The sequence below is a fragment of the Schistocerca piceifrons genome, chromosome 7 (assembly GCF_021461385.2).
Source record: "Schistocerca piceifrons isolate TAMUIC-IGC-003096 chromosome 7, iqSchPice1.1, whole genome shotgun sequence".
In the NCBI taxonomy this organism is placed as follows: Eukaryota; Metazoa; Arthropoda; class Insecta; order Orthoptera; family Acrididae; genus Schistocerca; species Schistocerca piceifrons.
The window spans coordinates 107719933-107738798 of NC_060144.1; the positions used below are offsets into that span (position 1 = coordinate 107719933).

Sequence of the window (18866 nt, forward strand, 5' to 3'; positions counted from 1 at the left end):
GAGAGAACTGGAGAATGTGCTGTCCAGGGCAGCAGTCGAACATCTTCTGTATCCAGAAAGGCCCGTACAGGACCTGCGACATGCGGTCGTGCATTATCCTGCTGAAATGTAGGGTTTCGCAGGGATCGAATGAAGGGTAGAGCCACGGGTGGTACCACATCTGAAATGTAACTTCCACTTTTCAAAGAGCCGTCAATGAGAACAAGAGGTGACCGAGACGTATAACCAATGGCGCCTCATACCATCACGCCGGGTGATACGCCAGTAGGGCGATGATGAATACACGCTTCCAAAGTGCGTTCGCCGTGATGTCGCCAAACACGTATGCGACCATCATGATGCTGTAAACAGAACCTGGATTCATCCGAAAAAAAGCCATTCGTCCACTCAGCTTCGCCGTTGAGTACATCATCGCCGGCGCTCCTGTCTGTGATGCAGCATCAAGGATAACCACAGTCATGGTCTCCGAGCTGATAGTCCATGCTGCTGGAAACGTCGTCGAACTGTTCGTGCAGATGGTTGTTGTCTTGCAAACGTCCCCATCTGTTGACTCAGGGATCGAGACGTGGCTGCACGATCCGCTACATCCATGCGGATAAGATGCCTGTTATCTTGGCTGATAGTGATACGAGGCCGTTGAGATCCAGCACGGCGTTCCGTATTACCATCCTGAACCCACCGATTCCATATTCTGCCAACAGTCATTGGATCTCGACCAACGCGAGCAGCAATGTCGCGATACGATAAACCGCAATCGCGATAGTCTACAATCCGACCTTTATCAAAGTCGGAAACATGATGGTACGCATTTCTCCTCCTTACACGAGGCATCACAACAACGTTTCACCAGGCAACGCCGGTCAACTGCTGTTTGTGTATGAGAAATCGGTTGGAAACTTTCCTCATGTCAGCACGTTGTAGGTGTCGCCACCGGCGCTAACCTTGTGTGAATGCTCTGAACAGCTAATCATATGCATATCACAGCATCTTCCTCCTGTCGGTTTTAATTTCGCATCTCTAGCACGTCATCTTCGTGGTGTAGCAACTTCAAAGGCCAGTAGTGTATATTGCGGGGTCATGGAGATGTTGATTCCTATGTGCTGGGAAGCATTGCGTCGGCATAACAAACGTGCCGCTTACCATTTAACTGATTTATAAAGACTTGAGCACTCTGGCAACACCCATCATGATTTAAGAGCCATGACAGTCACCAGCTTGTTATGGGTCAACAAGCAGACGACGTCGGTCTGGACCGCCACCTCCATCAGACCAGCGCCCATTACTAGGCGCACCCCCTGGGGACTTGGGGCCTCCACAGCGAAAGCGTGAGGAGTATATTCGTGACATCACAGCACTACCAATGTTGTAGCACAAGTTTAACAAACGTCTCTTACCTTGAAGCTGTGTTTTCCTAGCCACCACCGGCTAGCAATACGGTCTCCGCGCCCCAACGCACTTCTATTCCATAGTGGCGCCTTACCCCAGGCCACTACAGTTTCGAGTCAGATGTCCTTGTCTGGTAGCTGGTACCATCAAAGTCGACCTTCATGCAGCATGAGAGCACAACCGCAGCGCGCAATATTGCCACGCAGTGGGCTGAGTGGAAAGACTATATGTATGTTTTTTGGCTTCCTACCTCCTGACGTAGGGGGCATGGGGTCTAGGCTGGATTTTTCACAGAAATTTGAGGTTAACTTCAGTGTAGCCATCAGAAGAGGTTAATGTGTCACCTTTCCTTAGTGATACCTGTGGGCAATAGCTGCAACCCCTGAGATGTAATCACTGTAATTTGCTACGTCATTCTGCATCGTGTCCTGAATCAGTGGTAGTAGTTCGTTTTCACTGTCGTAGGGCGGTAATGTAACTAGATATTGTACGGAGTCGAATGGCTCGTCATGAGATGTACGTGGTAACTGATGTATCAAAGTGCATGAGCTATTGTTGATTGTTGTTCTGTTATAGTGTTATAGTGTCCGCATCCGTAGCGTTATGGCCTACCACGCAGGGGACCCGGGTTCGATTCCCGGCAGGAGACTGGGTGTTGTGTGTCCATCATCATTTTCATCATCATTGACTCGCAAGTCGCGAAGTGGTGTCAACTAAAAAGGACTTGCAACACGGCGGCCGAACTCCCCCGAATCGGGCCTCCCGGCCAACAGTGCCATAAGATCATTTCATTTCAGTGTTATAGTGAATTGGAGATTAAGGTTCCACTATGACAGAATCCAAAACACAGAGTGTCACCGTACAAAATGCTATACAGTCATCCCTTAACGATGTAACACAATTAATGGCGGATAAAGCACTTACTTGGACAACTTCCAGCTCAGGATGATCAACTGATATTAGCCAAACAATCTATTGCTGCACCAGATTCCGGCACAACCAGTTTGACCGTTCGCTTCTCCAGAAAGTCAGATGAGGATATAATGTCTTTCTTGAATACTTTGTAATTAACAGCTAAGACTCGATGGTGTTCACAGGATCAGTACCTGCAAATATCGAAGATATGGCTGGTAGGGCAAGCAAAATCCTATGTCAGATGTGCAGAGAGGTTAAGAAATTCACAGATGTTTAGTGATTTGAAGTAAGGCCCCATTTCAAAGGTATAAAAAACAGAACAGAGTCTTTTAAGGGATCTGCCACCCGATATGTATAGGACAGATACTCCCAAAGCATGTACTCGGCTCTCAGGAAACTGATGTAGTACATGACCAGCGAGCGTTCTTTTCTTTTCTTTTCTTTTCTTTTTTTTTTTATTAGGCAGCGTTAGGGTATGTCCAGATACAACGTCGGTAGCCTCAAAGTAGTAGGTATAATGACTGGGGTTGGACGCCGTCAACAAATGTGTAGTGACACTAAGAATGAGTAAGGGTGAAGTGATAAACACAAGAGGGAACCTCAGATTCGCCTCGCGGCTTTCACGATACGTTATGACACAAGAGTACAAGTGCGCATGGAGAGGCGGAGTACGGAATAGTGGGAGCCGTGAGGGGCAAGCTTTTGATGTGTCACACGGGCCCGTGAGTCAATGGCAAATGTAGAAAACACCGCGCTACAATGTGCGTGGAGTTGGAGATAGTAATGTGGAGACATTGACGCTCAACAATACTGCATTTTCAGGTGACGAGAAATGGTACGTATAAATGTAGATAATTTGACGCTGATGTGATAGAACTAACCAAGGTCTTATTAGAACACAGGAAGAAATAATTTCTCACCAATAATGTGGTTTGACTGGATTTTGCTTTTAAGCAGGAAACCTCTATGGATGTTCTTAGGGCTTTTTTAGGAACTCGTCCTAGTTTTCTTTTTTTCTTTATTTTGCTAGCAAAATGTTTAACAGACTAGTTGGGCACATTGTATACAGTTTCTTAAGTACTTGTCCACATCTTACAACCAACTCCAGCTATATCGCGTACATTATTTTCGCTTTTTCTCAGCATTGCTACCGCCATCTGCTGGTCAGTTCTTGTGAAATAAGACAGAAAATTAGTGATGGGGGAGTTTCCTGACATGCTTCATGGAAGTGGGAATCTGACGATAGTAATATCGGTCCACCACAAATAATTTTCCTTACATAAATTGAATCAACATATTTCAATGAAGTATTTGTATTACTCTCTGCCACCCGAGAACAGACTCACCGTGTCAGTTACGTGTAAGCACAGTTATTTAACTTGTAACAAGGGCATGGTAAAACTTTTCACCACGCTGGTCCCTCTATAAGCGTCAAATTGTTTTTTTTCCCCACTGCATGTGCAGTTTTTTTAAAATAACAGCGTTGGGTTTGTCAGCAACAAGTAAATAGTTGCACAGCCTGTGTGATTTACAGATATGTTGTCTCACGCAGCTATATTACTATAATTCATGTTACTCTGGAATCTAACTGGGTATAGTTTCAGCAGTAAGCTTAATGTAATAAGTTGTAAAAATGTGGAAAGTTGAAAAACTACGGTTTTATCAACATCGCCATAGATCAGACTGCGTCCTTACGAGCATACCAAGAACTTAAGTGACCACAAGAAACAAGTTGGATTTTCTGTTCCGACTCACGTCACTGAAAGAAACAGCCGGCCGAAGTGGCCGCGCGGTTCTGGCGCTGCAGTCTGGAACTGCGAGACCGCTACGGTCTCAGGTTCGAATCCTGCCTCGGGCATGGATGTGTGTGATGTCCTTAGGTTAGTTAGGTTTAACTAGTTCTAAGTTCTAGGGGACTAATGACCTCAGCAGTTGAGTCCCATAGTGCTCAGAGCCATTTGAACCATTTTTGAAAGAAACGGCTTTCAAGATTGTGAAGAGCCGTAGGAAGTAGTGGAACAGCTAATTTTATGTGAGTTAGACCGTGAACACTTCGTTATCAAAGAAGTTAATAGCTGGTTTCTATAACGCGGTACATACCAATAACGTTGAAAGAAATTTTCAACTTTTGATGACTGAGTTAGATGCTAATATTCCTACATAATGCACGGTAAGTTTTAAAGTAATACAACACTGGACAGGCCTATTTTGATTCTTAGGAAAGAGTGTCAAATGGTAAACAATATTTTTTGGTTGTAACATTCCACTCTCAGAGTGGTCAGGGTCGGCTGTTTGAGGATGGCCTGTTGCAGAGCACGGTTCTTTGCTGTTAAGATCCAGAAATTTTATAATGCGGAGTGATGCCACACACAACTCTTCAGCCACAATCAGTTAAACTAACAAGAGTGGTTTTAAAGACATTTACACGAATATTAAAATTATTCCAAGTTGACCTTTAAAAGAAACAAAAAATAGATAAACCGTTTGCACTAAAACTTGGGAAGGTCTAAAACGGGAGTGGATAAGTTGAAAGACGAGAGGTTACGTGGCTTTGGCGGTTTTCGAAGTGGGGCATTAGTGCAGCAAGAATGGGTGTAATGATGGAAATTGATCTGCAGGTGAACATTTAAATTTGGTTCGGTGTAGTAAGGGTTGAGGCCAGGCTATCGTTATGAGGAAGAAAGGGCACTAGAGGATGCGAACAGAAGATGAAGCCCTCATTTAGGGGAGGATACAAAGTGAGTCAGATCTGTAGGAGGGATAACTGTCTGGATTTATTCCACTGTCTAGTAGAAAAAGTCTACTAAAATTCCTTAGAGAAAGATGCAACATATTGATTGAAGTGAGATAACATTTCACGATTGAAAAGAGATGCGGAACAATGGGGTGTGTGGAGTCGAGCTTCAGCTAGATAAAGGATATGTGGAGTTGTTAGTGTATGTGTAAGGATCGAGGTAAAACTGATGAAATGGCAAAGAACAGCTTCAGGTGAAGGTAACCGTATGAAGAAAACAAGAGGATATGTGTGACATCAACAATTTGGCGAGAATGATAGAATTTTTGTGAACTGTTCATTCAATATACATTTAAAAAACAGAGGATGGGACAGATAAAGGATATGAGGGTGTGCAGAATAGTGGAAGGATGCATTCCCATGGTCACCCAGTTGATACTTCTGGGCTTTTGTATCCTTTTTATGGGATAATCAGTAGATAGGTTTCCATGTAAATTTTCGGTTGTCGTTTACTCTGACATACTTGAGTGTGTTAGTTGATTGGATGGGACAGTCATACAAGATTAGGAAAACCTCACGGAGTCCTGACTTTAAATATTCCTGGGTTTATTTAGAGAAGGAATCTAGTTGCACCAAGAGGTGATGTGGTTGAAACTGAGCTACAGGAATGGAATTTATGGACGGTATGGCAAAGGAATAGGAAGGTTGTGTCATCAGTGCACTGGATGGTGGAAATTTTTGTTGTTGATGTTATTGTTGACGATGTTGTTGTTGTACATACATTTCATTCACTACTTTGAAATGTAGAATAAGGTCTTCGATTTTTGATCCATTTCAAAGTGACAGTTTTTTCAGTTAAATGCCAGGTGCGACCGTAGTGGGGCAGAATCTGCCCCAGTTGGGAACATTTGGGAGGGGATTCCCAGTTCCACTATATTTCTTTGTCATAGGATGTGGCGTATTTGTATTCTAGCTCCACGTCAACATGTCGAGTTAAAAATATGAGGCCGTAGTGAATGTGTAAGTGTATTTCTTAGCAAACACACAGAGTAAAGTCAATCGACATGCGAAGGGTAGCTTTTTCACCATCGTTCGCAGTCGAAGTTTCATATTAAACAGTCATTTTTAGTTTTTTATTCCGCAATTTTCTATTGCTGAAATAATACAAACCTGGTTTTCTGTACCAAGAATCGACTACAAACAGTTTGGTTAGCTTGTACAGTCTTTGAACCTTACGAAAAGTCCTGTATTTCACTTATGGGACAAGAAGCCAATTACTGCACTACACGCTGAACGAGGAGCTGTGAGTGAATATTTGAATGAAGTCTTTAATACGCACGTGAAACATACTCGGTTGAATCCGGCTGGTCGCTGTGTTTGCTTTCTGGTGAGGTAGACTATGTTTCGGAAGTTATGTGTAGGCACTAACCATCTGCAACGTGATTTCGTTACGTTTCGCGAACTACTACGCATTTACATTTCAGGGTCAAGTTTCTCACTGATTTATATAGCGAACTTGCTATGAACGCTGCGAGTGTAATTATGTTCTACTTGATGTACTAAGTTCATCCACTATGAGGCCAACAGCCACGAACTTAGGAAGATAATCCAAATTCAGTCATGCGGTCCGACGAGCAGTTCAATCAGCCCAGTCATTATTCCTTTCAGTTCAGCTTGTTAAACTTCTTATATCATGTACAGAATTTGGTTCATGTAATGTCTGCATATCTGACGTACATGTCCGTGTTCCGTTAAGAGGTTATGTGTCACTCTGTTCACTTGATTTTTGAATTAATTATATGATTTTCATCTGAAATGTTCTCTCTTATTTCAGCTTCCCTAATCATTGACTTGGTACTTAAATGTATTGGCATATCGGCATAACTTTTATTATGCCTCCATTAAATTATCGCATGTTGCGAAATGTAACTTTTGTCTCTGACAACGGGTACGACTGGTAAATTTGGTCTAAAATTTCATATCACAGACATAATCTTTTATCCTGTACATTATGTATACCCGTTCTGTTTCATGCATTTTACAATAAGGTAAGTCCTGGAGATGCTGCAACCTGGAGATATGCTGTACTTGAGTTACAGAAGCGTATATGTCCAATGTTTCATATTTGAATGTTATAATTACAATGAAAAGTCTACATTTTCCCAGCACTGTGACCAACAGTAAGTTGAATTGCAGCACACATTCACTGCTACTGAAAAATTACAGATGATTTTCTTATAAACTTGTGCTCAGCCAACTGATACTATGCTTACCGTTGTTCCCTTCTGAGATTTAAATAGGTGTGTTCTGCCTCCTTAACTTTCTTTTGTGTGGTCGCATTCAGATTTTGTTTATTCATTAAATGGATCATTCATTATTGCGTCTGTTATCGAGCATAGTTAGTTCAAATTAGACTATGCTGGGCTTTATTTGCACTTTAAACCAAATTTAGGAACGGAGAAGACCGCTTGCGATCGTTGGCGACTGTCGAGAAACGAATAAAAACACCAGTACTCATTCAACTGAAAAATATACGTGCGGCAGCAAACAAAAATATCTCTACCTGTGAAAATTGTCTACCCAGCAGTAAGTTACTGTGTATTTTCGGTTTAGTCTCGCAACAGGGCATTGAATGTTATCCAAGATTTCTCCATTCAGAGGGTTCCACCTGAAAGTAACGATGTGTATGAAGGAGGTAATATGATAGGATATTATGTGGAGAGAACTGATTGCACTGGTTTTCGGCTGCGCTGCCATGCAGCCTACACACCACTGGTTAACTAGTTTGAGTTTTTGTTTACTGAGATGAGTGTACTCACTTTTATCATAACTAATTTCATGTATTAGCATAAAGTAACGCTACCTTTAAACGACACATCGATTCCATGAGAACTGATTCAAAGCGTTGCTGCTTTATCAGACTCCAATGTTACCTCGAGTCCTATTATGTGGGCAAGAGGAAAACATTTTGTGTTGTAAGTGTAGTTTGTGGAACGTGGAGTGAAATACTTCGTAATTTCTTATTATAGCCGAAGAACTGATAATACCAGAGTCCCCTTTCCTTCAAAATTAAATACCTGAATCATCAAAAATCCCCTATGGCTGATACTCTACATACTCTACATTAGCTATTGAGGTTTGTAAATTCTAATTCATTAGTAGCAAGTAATTATAACTCATACCTTACACATTTTTTCATAAAAATCTTTATTACATAAATATTAAGCGAAATATGTACAGATTTACATACAATGTGTATATATAATGAAAGACTTCCAGAAATTTTTTTGTTGTAATTTCATTTTTAGATTGTGAGAAGCACTGCTTATGAAACAGCTCTTAAAGTAATTGTTGTAAATTTCTTAAAATATTTTCGCAAAACAGTTTCGTTTCTAGTTTTCTGATAGTACACTTTAAAATTAGTACGTAAGGTAACAAGGGTGCTACAAATAAACTGAGAAGCACATTTTAAATCCGAGTGGCGAGCTTTGAAGTAATAGTGAGATTGCTGTTAATCGTTTAAGGGGACGACAACTTTGGATTTCGTCCCGAGGTTTGCACTTAATTGTCGGACAAGCTGGCGCATAAAATGAATTATCAATATTCGTGGAAGAACGTCAGAGAGATTTTTTTTTTTTTTTCAGTACGGTAGTCAAATACGCGAATGACATTAGCTGCTGCTAGTGAAGCATGTATGTCACACAGTGTACGTAATATTTAGTTCTTCAAGGCAATTTCGATCTATAATGCATCATTTTTTTTTTTACTTCTGAGAGTTACGGATTCCGATAACGTCCAGAGGTTTGAGACTCTATTTATATAAGGAAGATTGGCATATCACGTGGCGTTTTGAAGCAAGCGATAGTCGACGGCGCACAGAACTTGGGTGTGGACATGATTGAGACTGAATACACGCACAAGAAATCAATCGAAATTAACGCTAGCGAACACTCCGATGTTTAGAGAAAGATTTCATTTATAAAATTGACCGACACATTCATATTTTGTCTGGCTTGCGTTATGTACACCCCCTGAATTTCGGTAACAGATCTGAAAACACAAGCTAGGCATGTTCTCAATACTCTGTGCAAGTACTGTGACAACATAGGATGAAACACATGCGGGGTGGGACTGAAATAAATACGTAAAGTTTGGGGATATGTTAAACACACAGATATAAATGTTACACTAACATATATCTGCTAGAGTTTGATTTACCAATTAGTTATATGGTATGACATTCATCCAATAAAAACTGCGTTATTCAGTGAACAACTGAATGTATTCAGTACACTATTTTTTCTTGGCTTTGCTATATTCTTGAGTTCAAAGAACAGTCGAGGGCTTTGACTGGAGCTACAGTCAAATATTGTGTTGACACCTTAGCCACTGCATCTTATATCAACGCTACCTATTAGCATCATTCAGTACATTGGATGCGAATCGTGTTATGTTTTATTTGTGTGATCAGCTTATGATCTATGTGTGACAGATATCTAGCATATTACAGTAGAAATTTCCAGATCACATTAACTGAAATTTATCATCAGAGATGTCTGGTAGGAGCATATGACGAGTCTCTAGGTTTCATGCCCTGTACAGTCTCCGGAATCGAGCACAAAACATTTATACCTGTGGAGACATCTAAAATCCACAGAGAGGGTACCGTTGCTTGTAACAGTCGGGTGACATGCCATATTTCATCGTGGATATCTGTAAAACTATTCACCTTCAACCTGAGGATTTTACAAAAGGTTGCAACACAATAGTGCAAGATGCCCAGGAGTGTACCGATAAGGGTGGAGAATATTTCAGGTATCTCTTGTGGTTTTATGCTAGAGATGATGGTTCTGCACGTGAATTGTAAAAGCTTTAAGAGGGGGACGACGTCAAACGTGCTGACTTGGAGCAGGAGAGGCACCACAGGACATTTTATTTTCTACTCTCTATACTTTTACAAATAAATTCATAAAACTTTATCAGCATGATGAGGAAGGATTAAGAATTCACACTCATAGCAGCAGAAGTGCAAAAACATAACAAACTAAATTTTTTTTAGATATGAAAATTCATCATTTTTTCACTTAATGTTGGCTACATTTGTTGCTATAAGTACATTTTTCTTCACAAGTAAGAGAGATTCTTTGATGAATTTTGCACAGCATACAAACCATACTTACAGGTGTATACAATCTAGAATTTTCCAAATCTATTACAAATTGTGGTAAAAATTGAGATAATTAACTACAAAATTTGATTTTTTTATAAACATAAAATTTAAAACGCAACATCTCATTCATTTTTTTCGTAAATTAAATAGATTATAGAGTTTCAGACACCTGTAAGTATGGTTTGTATGCTATGCAAAATTCATCGAACAGTGTCTCTTACTCATGAAGAAAAGTGTACCTTAGTAAGTGAAAATATGATGGAATTTCACTTGTAAAAAAAATATTTTGTTATGTTTTCGAACTTCCGCTGTTACGAGTGTGAATCCTGAATCCTTCCTGGTCATGCTGACAAAGTTTTATGAATTTACTTGTAAAAGTATAGACAGTGTAAATTAAAACGTTCTGTGGTGCCTCTCCTGCTCCAAGTCGGCTCGTTTGACGTCCTACCCCCCCCCCCCCCCCCCCCCCAAATGTCGTAATCGGCGATACTGTAGTACTTGTAACTGTTAAACCATAACTTTATCGGACTTGTGTTTCTATACCATATTTCAGACGTGTATTGAAGTTAGCAGCCTATGCTCGAACTTTGCACAATTTGTGTAGAGCAGACTGATAGTGTCGCATTAATAATACGATAAGGAAACGAGTTTTGAACTATGAGGGCATCGTGGAGCTTAGTATTCGTTATTAACTTAATGTACGTGGAAGAAAGACAAAAATTAACTTGTCACAAAACGACTGCATTTCTGCCCGAGACGAGTATGCGGTGAGTCGATAAGTGAAAACAAAATGAGTAATACTCGTCTGTCATGGAGCGTCTGCAGCTTGCACTGCCACCTGTGACACTGCAGTAGACAGCATTCCAAGGATTTGTGAGACTATCGTTCTGCAGCAGGCGCCTGGCACAGCGCCTGTTGCGAAAACAAGACGGCGCAAAGCAGCCACACAGTCAGCACTTCACGCCGGAACACGAGTCCACTCTTCTTTACCAGCCGGCGAGCTGCCGGAAGAGGCAGCGCCTGTGCATGTGTTTGTCAGGTTACCTAGCAGCGTCGTCGCCGGCTTCCACCTCCGGGAGCACGTTGTTTGACGCGACACTGCGCTGTTGATTGTCACTTTGCCGACTGTCACACACCTGGAACAAGGAACGAACGTTGACACAAAACAACTTCTGCTTCAGCCTACTCATTGCGCGGAAGTTACTAGCGAGTTCAGGAGGCCAGCTCTCGTCAGCAAATAATTAGTCATTCATCAAATGAAAAATTGGGAAACAGTGGAAATAGTTAAGTGAATGAAGAAGGCATAAGAGAAGTCTTAAGACTATGTAACAATGAAAACGGCGAATGGTCAGAGGACATCTGACAGTGCTAACGATCCCAATACCAAAGATAATGAGTGTTAAGTAATATAGAGGGTTGTCCATTGATAGTGACCGGGCCAAATGCCTCACGAAATAAGCATAAAACGAAAAAACTACAAAGAACGAAACTCGTCTAGCTTGATGGCGCTATGGTTGACCAGCTAGATGGCGCTGCAATACGGATATCAACTGCGTTTTTTAAATAGGACCCCCATTTTTATTACATATTCAAAGAAATATGAATGTTTTAGTTGGACCACTTTTTTCGTTTTGTGACAGATGGCGCTGTTATAGTCACAGACCTATAAGTACGTGGTATCACGTAACATTCCGCCAGTGCCGACGGTATTCGCTTCGTGATACATGACCCATATTAAAATGGACCGTTTACCAACTGCGGAAAAGGTCAATACCGTGTTGATCTATGGCTACTGTGATCAAAATTCCCAACCGGCGTGTGCTATGTATGCTGCTCGGTATGCTGGACGACATCATCCAAGTGTCCGGACCGTTCGCCGGATAGTTACGTTATTTAAAATGGTTCAAATGGCTCTCAGCACTATGGGACTCAACTGCTGAGGTCATTAGTTCCCTAGAACTTAGAACTAGTTAAACCTAACTAACCTAAGGACATCACAAACATCCATGCCCAAGGCAGGATTCGAACCTGTGACCGTAGCGGTCTTGCGGTTCCAGACTGCAGCGCCTTTAACGGCACGTCCACTTCGGCGGGCTACGTTATTTAAGTAAACAGGAAGTGTTCAGCCACATGTTAAACGTCAACCACGACTTACAACAAATGATGATGCCCAAGTAGGTGTTTTGGTTGCTGTCGCGGCTAATCCGCACGTCAGTAGCAGACAAATTGCGCGAGAATCAAGAATCCCAAAAAACGTCGGTGTTCAGAATGCTACATCAACATCGATTGCACCCGTGCCATATTTCTATGCACCAGGAATTGCATGGCGACGACTTTGAACGTCGTGTACAGTTATGCGAGTGGGCACAAGACAAATTACGGGACGATGACAGATTTTTTGCACGCGTTCTATTTAGCGACGAAGCGTCATTCACCAACAGCGGTAACGTAAACGGGCATAATATGCACTATTGGGCAACGGAAAACCCACGATGGCTGCGACAAGTGGAACATCAGCGTCCTTGGCGGGTTAATGCATGGTGCGGCATTATGGGAGGAAGGATAATTGGCCCCCATTTTATCGATGGCAATCTAAATGGTGCAATGTATGCTGATTTCCTACGTAATGTTTTACCGATATTATTACAAGATGTTTCACTGCATGACAGAATGGCGATGTACTTCCAACATGATGGATGTCCGCGTGCGGTAGAAGCGGTATTGAATGGCATATTTCATGGCAGATGGATTGGTCGCCGGAGCACCATACCATGGCCCGCATGTTCACCGGATCTGACGTCCCCGGATTTCTTTCCGTGTGGAAAGTTGAAGGATATTTGCTATCGTGATCCACCGACAACACCTGACAAGATGCATCAGCGCATTGTCAATGCATGTGCGAACATTACGGAAGGCGAACTACTCGCTGTTGAGAGGAATGTCGTTACACGTATTGCCAAATGCATTAAGGTTGACGGACATCATTTTGAGAATTTATTGCATTAATGTGGTATTTAGAGCTAATCACGCTCTAACAGCATGCATTCTCAGAAATGATGTTCACAAAGGGACATGTATCACATCGGAACAACCGAAATAAAATGTTCAAACGTACCTACGTAATGTGTTGTAATTTAGAAAATCTACGTGTTACCAGCTGTTCGTCTAAAATTGTGAGCCATATGTTTGTGACTATTACAGAGCCATCTATCACAAAGCGAAAAAAGTGGTCCAACTAAAACATTCATACTTCTTTACGTACTGCACGAATATGTAATAAAAAGGTGGTTCCTATTAAAAAAAAACGCAGTTTATATCCGTTTGATCTTTGGCAGCGCCATCTAGGGAGCCAACCATAGCGCGATCTGGTTTCCCCCTTCAAGCTAGACGAGTTTCGTTTTTTGTAGTTTTTCCGTTTGATACTTATTTCGTGAGGTATTTGGCCCGGTCACGATCAATGGACCACCCTGTAGCTCGAGTAGGGCAATTACCCTTGCGAATCAAAGATTGGGAAGGTAATGGAGGAGAAATTGTCAGGCGAGCAGTTTGGTCTTAGACAGAATGGGGGCACACTAGATGCAATAGACTCTTTGCAAGTTTGGGGGAGAGAGGTTAACTAAAAAACGAAGGAATCCATGCACGTGTGTTGTTGACCTGGAGAAGGTGTTTCACATTGTACCTTAGAACTATACTCTGAGAAAAGAGACTGCAGTTGGGAAGCAAGTGACTTATAATCTCGTCCTACTTGAATGAAAAGGTGTCTCTGTCAACGAATTACGATAAGATATTTTCTGTTTCCTGTCTCCAACGATTTGACATCCATAATGAGAAAATATAATGCAGTGATGCCCACTACATGAAAACGGAATGAAACTCGTAGGAAGAAGGCTACGATGATTGAGATTTAGAAACGACATGTTCTTTCTAGGTATGGGCGACCTGGCCCCATCCAATTTTCATCTCTTTCCATAACTTAAAGGACACTACCGAGGACTTCATTTTGATAATGATGAAACGGTGCAAGCATAATTGACGCTGTGGCACCATCAACAAATTCAAACATTCTACAGTGGCAGTGTCAACAGACTGGTCTCTCGTTGGGACAAATGTGTTCGCTACCAGATTGACTATGTGAAGAAATTCATTTGTAGGTATGAAGAGTAAAGACGTAGAATTTTACTAAGGTTTGTTTGATTTGAAAATCTTTAATAGTTTTCACATAAAAATTTCGGAGGCACTACTTTCCAGCAAGCCCTCATATGTTAATGAAGAAGGAGGGATTTATAAAACCAGTAATGGACGGATACGAGTAACTTCCCACCCCATACCAGTTCCTTAAAGAACAGAACTTGCACTTAGAAAACAGGACCAACCGACTGATTAGTGTACAAATGAATAGAGGGGATGGTCTGACAAAAAAAATGCCAAATTTTTGTAAGAACAAGCTTTTTGCTTGAATATGCACATTCGTATATGCATTGTTATAATGCAAAACGATTTTGCGAAACTGCAAAGAGAAATGTAATATATATATATATAATAAGTTCAACTGAATGTCTATGAGAACATAGAAATTGTCGAGGAAGAGTGTGTGAATCACATTGCGAAACAACTTGGAACAGGATTTAAGTACGGCTGTGAAGGGAAGTCGGGCACAAAACGTGACCTTCGGTGGGAAAGCACGTAAAAGTTTGAAAGAGGGATCAATTGTAAGGCTGGCTCATTATTACAGAAGAGCCATTGTTGACAATGCTCCATATACAACGACAATGAAAAGTTCGATCTATGTAACACTGTACCACTGCATGAGCACTAATGAGAAACCCAACACATTAAGTGTTCAAAAGTTGAGAATTCTTGGCGTGTCTTTAATTATTCTCTTGCCAAATGAGAACAAACTAAATCACACAAAACTGCGGGACCGACGACCATGCAGTTTGGTCACTTTCAACCTCAAACCCACCACACAAAACTGCTATCCATACCGCTCAGAGACCATCTATCGTTGTTAGAATGACATCTGTTTATCAGAGGTTGCTATCTGATAAAATTCTCTCCAGATGCAGAGCTAGAAAGAGCATGCAAATAGTACATAGTACAATCTGATCAAAGTACCCAAAGGACGCACGTGTATTCAAAAGACAAGTAGAACGAGCTGTGACAGAAGCTGTTTAACAGTTCGGTCAAGCGTGCTATCTGACAGCAGCAACAAGATCAGCAGAGACTGTCCGCTTCCGGTAGCTGAGTGGTCAGCGCGAAAGAATCTCAATCTTAAGGGCCTGGTTTCGATTCCCGGCTGGGTCGGAGATATTTTCTCCGCTCAGGGACTGGGTGTTGTGTTGTGCTAATCATCATCATTTCATCCCCATCGACGCGCAAGTCGCCGAAGTGGCGTCAAACCGAAAGACTTACACCCTGCGAACGGTCTACCCGACGGAAGGCCCTAGTCACACGACATTTACTTTTTAGCAGAGACTACTACACTGTCACAATGAGAACATGAAGAAGAAAGTTAGAGACGAACGAAAAAGAAAGCAAAAGTTAACGGTGCCTGTCATTCGAGAAAAGAAGACAGCATGATTCCAGAATGACGGTCATACAAGCTCAGAAAGCTCGGAAGAGAGCGGAAATAACCCAGATGGATTTTGGAGGAAAAAGTGGGGAGTGATTGCGTTTTAACTTTGACTGGGTTTATCTCCAATTTGTGAAACTGAACATTCAAATATAGCTTATTCATAGTAAATTTTTCCTAGATTGGATGAAATTTTTGGAGAAAATTATCAGTGCTAAGATTCTTGAGTATAATTTTGAAACAAATTTAGAAAATAAAATATTGATCTCTGAATGTTTAATTTCAGTAAAAAGATTCAGACATTTGAAGATTATGTTTAAGGTCACTGTAAAAGACTTCCAGAAATCTTATACAAAAGTGTTTGTCTGCATTATTAAATACAGTCTCCAATTTTTCAAGCACATTTTTAGTAAGTTTAGTATATAAAAGAAGCTTTTAAAAATCCTTCAAAATAAAATAAAGTAATAATTTCTTAAGAACTCTTCGATGGATCTACTTGTATCTTTGTACTCATATTTAGTAATACGCAAAAATTTTATGTTTAAAATTTGAGGCCGTTTCGAAAAAGTTTCATTTTTTACCAGGCTATCCACTTGTGTTAAATATTTAATGTTAGGCATGTTAAACGTCTATAGTGCAAGAGGCAAAACACTAACGATGTTGGTTTTATTTCTTTCAGGTTGAGTTAGTTGTAAGGAAGCAATAAATTAAAACGTGATGCCTGATGCTGAAGTCTTACTCTGTGAACAAAGAAAATGTAATAAGCGATAAACTTTTTTTTCCATCAAAATATTCTGCGGAAGTTTCAGCAGGAAAATATTTCGAAATTGTTTAAAATTATGTGCATAATCTACTGGGAGCCTCTAAGTGCTCTCATTCTCAAAAAATGGATGAATATAGCCCAAGTTATGCTTCCTCAAGTCACATAAACAGTTTGCAGCTTCATTACTTTACTTACTGCGCTAAGCCTTTAATGTAAGATTATACATCTTCAATAGTAGACCACGACAGCATTTTAATGTTTGTAATTCAGTCAATAAAAATATGGTATATTGAAAATCAAACATTGGCTATAATTAAAAGCTGTCAGACAGGCAGCAAACAATTGGAACTAGTGGTCCATTTTACCCATTTAGTAACGCTGATGTCAAGGGAAGTGTAACTGTCATAACACCGAGAGGGAAGAAAATATTTCAGAACCTGGATGATGTGCTGTACTGCAGCGCACACAGCACCATTAAGAAGGTGATGGACCACCAGCAACTGAGATACACAGATCCGACCAACACAGCAGTAGACCAATGGCAATTATGATGATGGTGATGATGATGTAAAAAACATCAAAATATACAGTGCCGGAAAGCAACGCAACACCGTCAAGGATTCTATTCAGTGGCACCAGTGTATAATACGTGCATCCTGAGTTGCAGTATTAGTGAATCATTTCTCATGGTTATCGGCTATCAGGTGGCGCTCAGGAAGTCTGTCTATGCGACCTATGTTTCGACTCTGCAGGCGTTAACAGTGTTGAGTTTTATCTGAAGAGAGTTTGCTAAATTAATTACATGTTACAACCACGCCTCACCAACGGCTACGTCCGCCTGCTGAACAAGTTAAGCATTTGAACGGCGTCGCATTGTGGGCCTGTGGGAAACTGACTAAACTTATGGACGGATTGCTGCATATGATGGACACAATGTATCGCTCATGTGTCGCTGCTTTCAGCAGTGATCTGTGGAACATTTTCACACCCATAAACCAGGTTCTGGACATACGTGCAGGATAGACGCACGTCATAAACGACAGCTTTTTGCAGACAGCGGTGCCGATGAAACATCATCCACAGATGAGACACAGACATGCCGCAACTAAAGTGTCCCCAAGGACCGTTGGAAGCTCTCATCTTGCAGCAGGGTAGAGATCACAGCCGGCCGGAGTGGTCGAGTGGTTCTAGGTGCTTCAGTCTGGAGCCGCGCGACCGCTACGGTCGCAGTTCCAAATCCTGCCTCGGGCATGGATGTGTGTGAAGTCCTTAGGTTAGTTAGGTTTAAGTTGTTCTAAGTTCTAGGGGATTGGTGACCATAGCTGTTAAGTCCCATAGTGCTCAGAGCCATTTGAACCGTTTTTTAGAGATCACATGTGCCTGTGGTCAGGCTATCACAAACACCGCCGAGCATGGCTACACTGGTGTCGTGAAAGAGTAAACTGTTCACAGCAATGGCGCTCTGTTGTTTTCAGTGATGAGAGTAGGTTCTGTGCGTGTGCAAGTGCTGGACGTACACGTGTCCGCAGCTCGTGGTCGTGCGGTAGCGTTCTCGCTTCCCGCGCCCGGGTTCCCGGGTTTGATTCCCGGCGGGGTCAGGGATTTTCTCTGCCTCATGATGACTGGGTGTTGTGTACTGTCCTTAGGTTAGTTAGGCTTAAGTAGTTCTAAGTTCTAGGGGACTGATGACCATAGATGTTAAGTCCCATAGTGCTCAGAGCCATTTGAACCATTTTTGACGTACACGTGTATGGCAGAGACCTGGTCAGCTACCTATCCTAGAGTGCATTCACCCATCTCATGGTGTGGAGGGTGCAGAAATTGCATATCGCGGTCACATTTGATTTTTCTGCAGGGTAAAGCAATCAGTGCCCCATACATTGCAGCTGTGCTACAGCCATTCCTTCGATAGGAAGATGTTGTGTTTTTCAGCAGGACAATGCACGTCTAAGTACGGCTGCTGCGACAAATGTGGTTATCATGGTGTTAAACAAATGCTGTGGCCAGGAAGATCACAAGATCTCTCACCAATTGAACAAATGGTTCAAATGGTTCAAATGGCTCTCAGCACTATGGGACTTAACATCTATGGTCATCAGTCCCCTAGAACTTAGAACTACTTAAACCTAACTAACCTAAGGACATCACACAACACCCAGTCATCAAGAGAAAATCCCTGTCCCCGCCGGGAATCGAACCCGGGAACCCAATTGAACACTTATGGGACATGAAGCAGGAACTTATTCGTTCACCAGAGCCTGCAAGAACCAATAAATAGCAGCAAAAGGTGCAAGATGCTTGGGGAATTCTGTTGCAGGTTGCTCTT

General features: G+C 41.6%; 1 protein-coding gene across 1 annotated transcript in view; it reads right to left on the reverse strand.

Moving 5' to 3' along the window:
* Positions 1-10717: 10717 nt before the first annotated feature.
* LOC124805488 (semaphorin-2A-like) overlaps positions 10718-18866 on the reverse strand; it is a 491457-nt gene continuing 483308 nt past the window's right edge. The window contains exon 14 of the mRNA XM_047266052.1: positions 10718-11341. Coding sequence (XP_047122008.1) covers positions 11246-11341 — 96 coding nt within the window. The 3' untranslated portion in view covers positions 10718-11245. The remainder of the gene's footprint in view (positions 11342-18866) is intronic.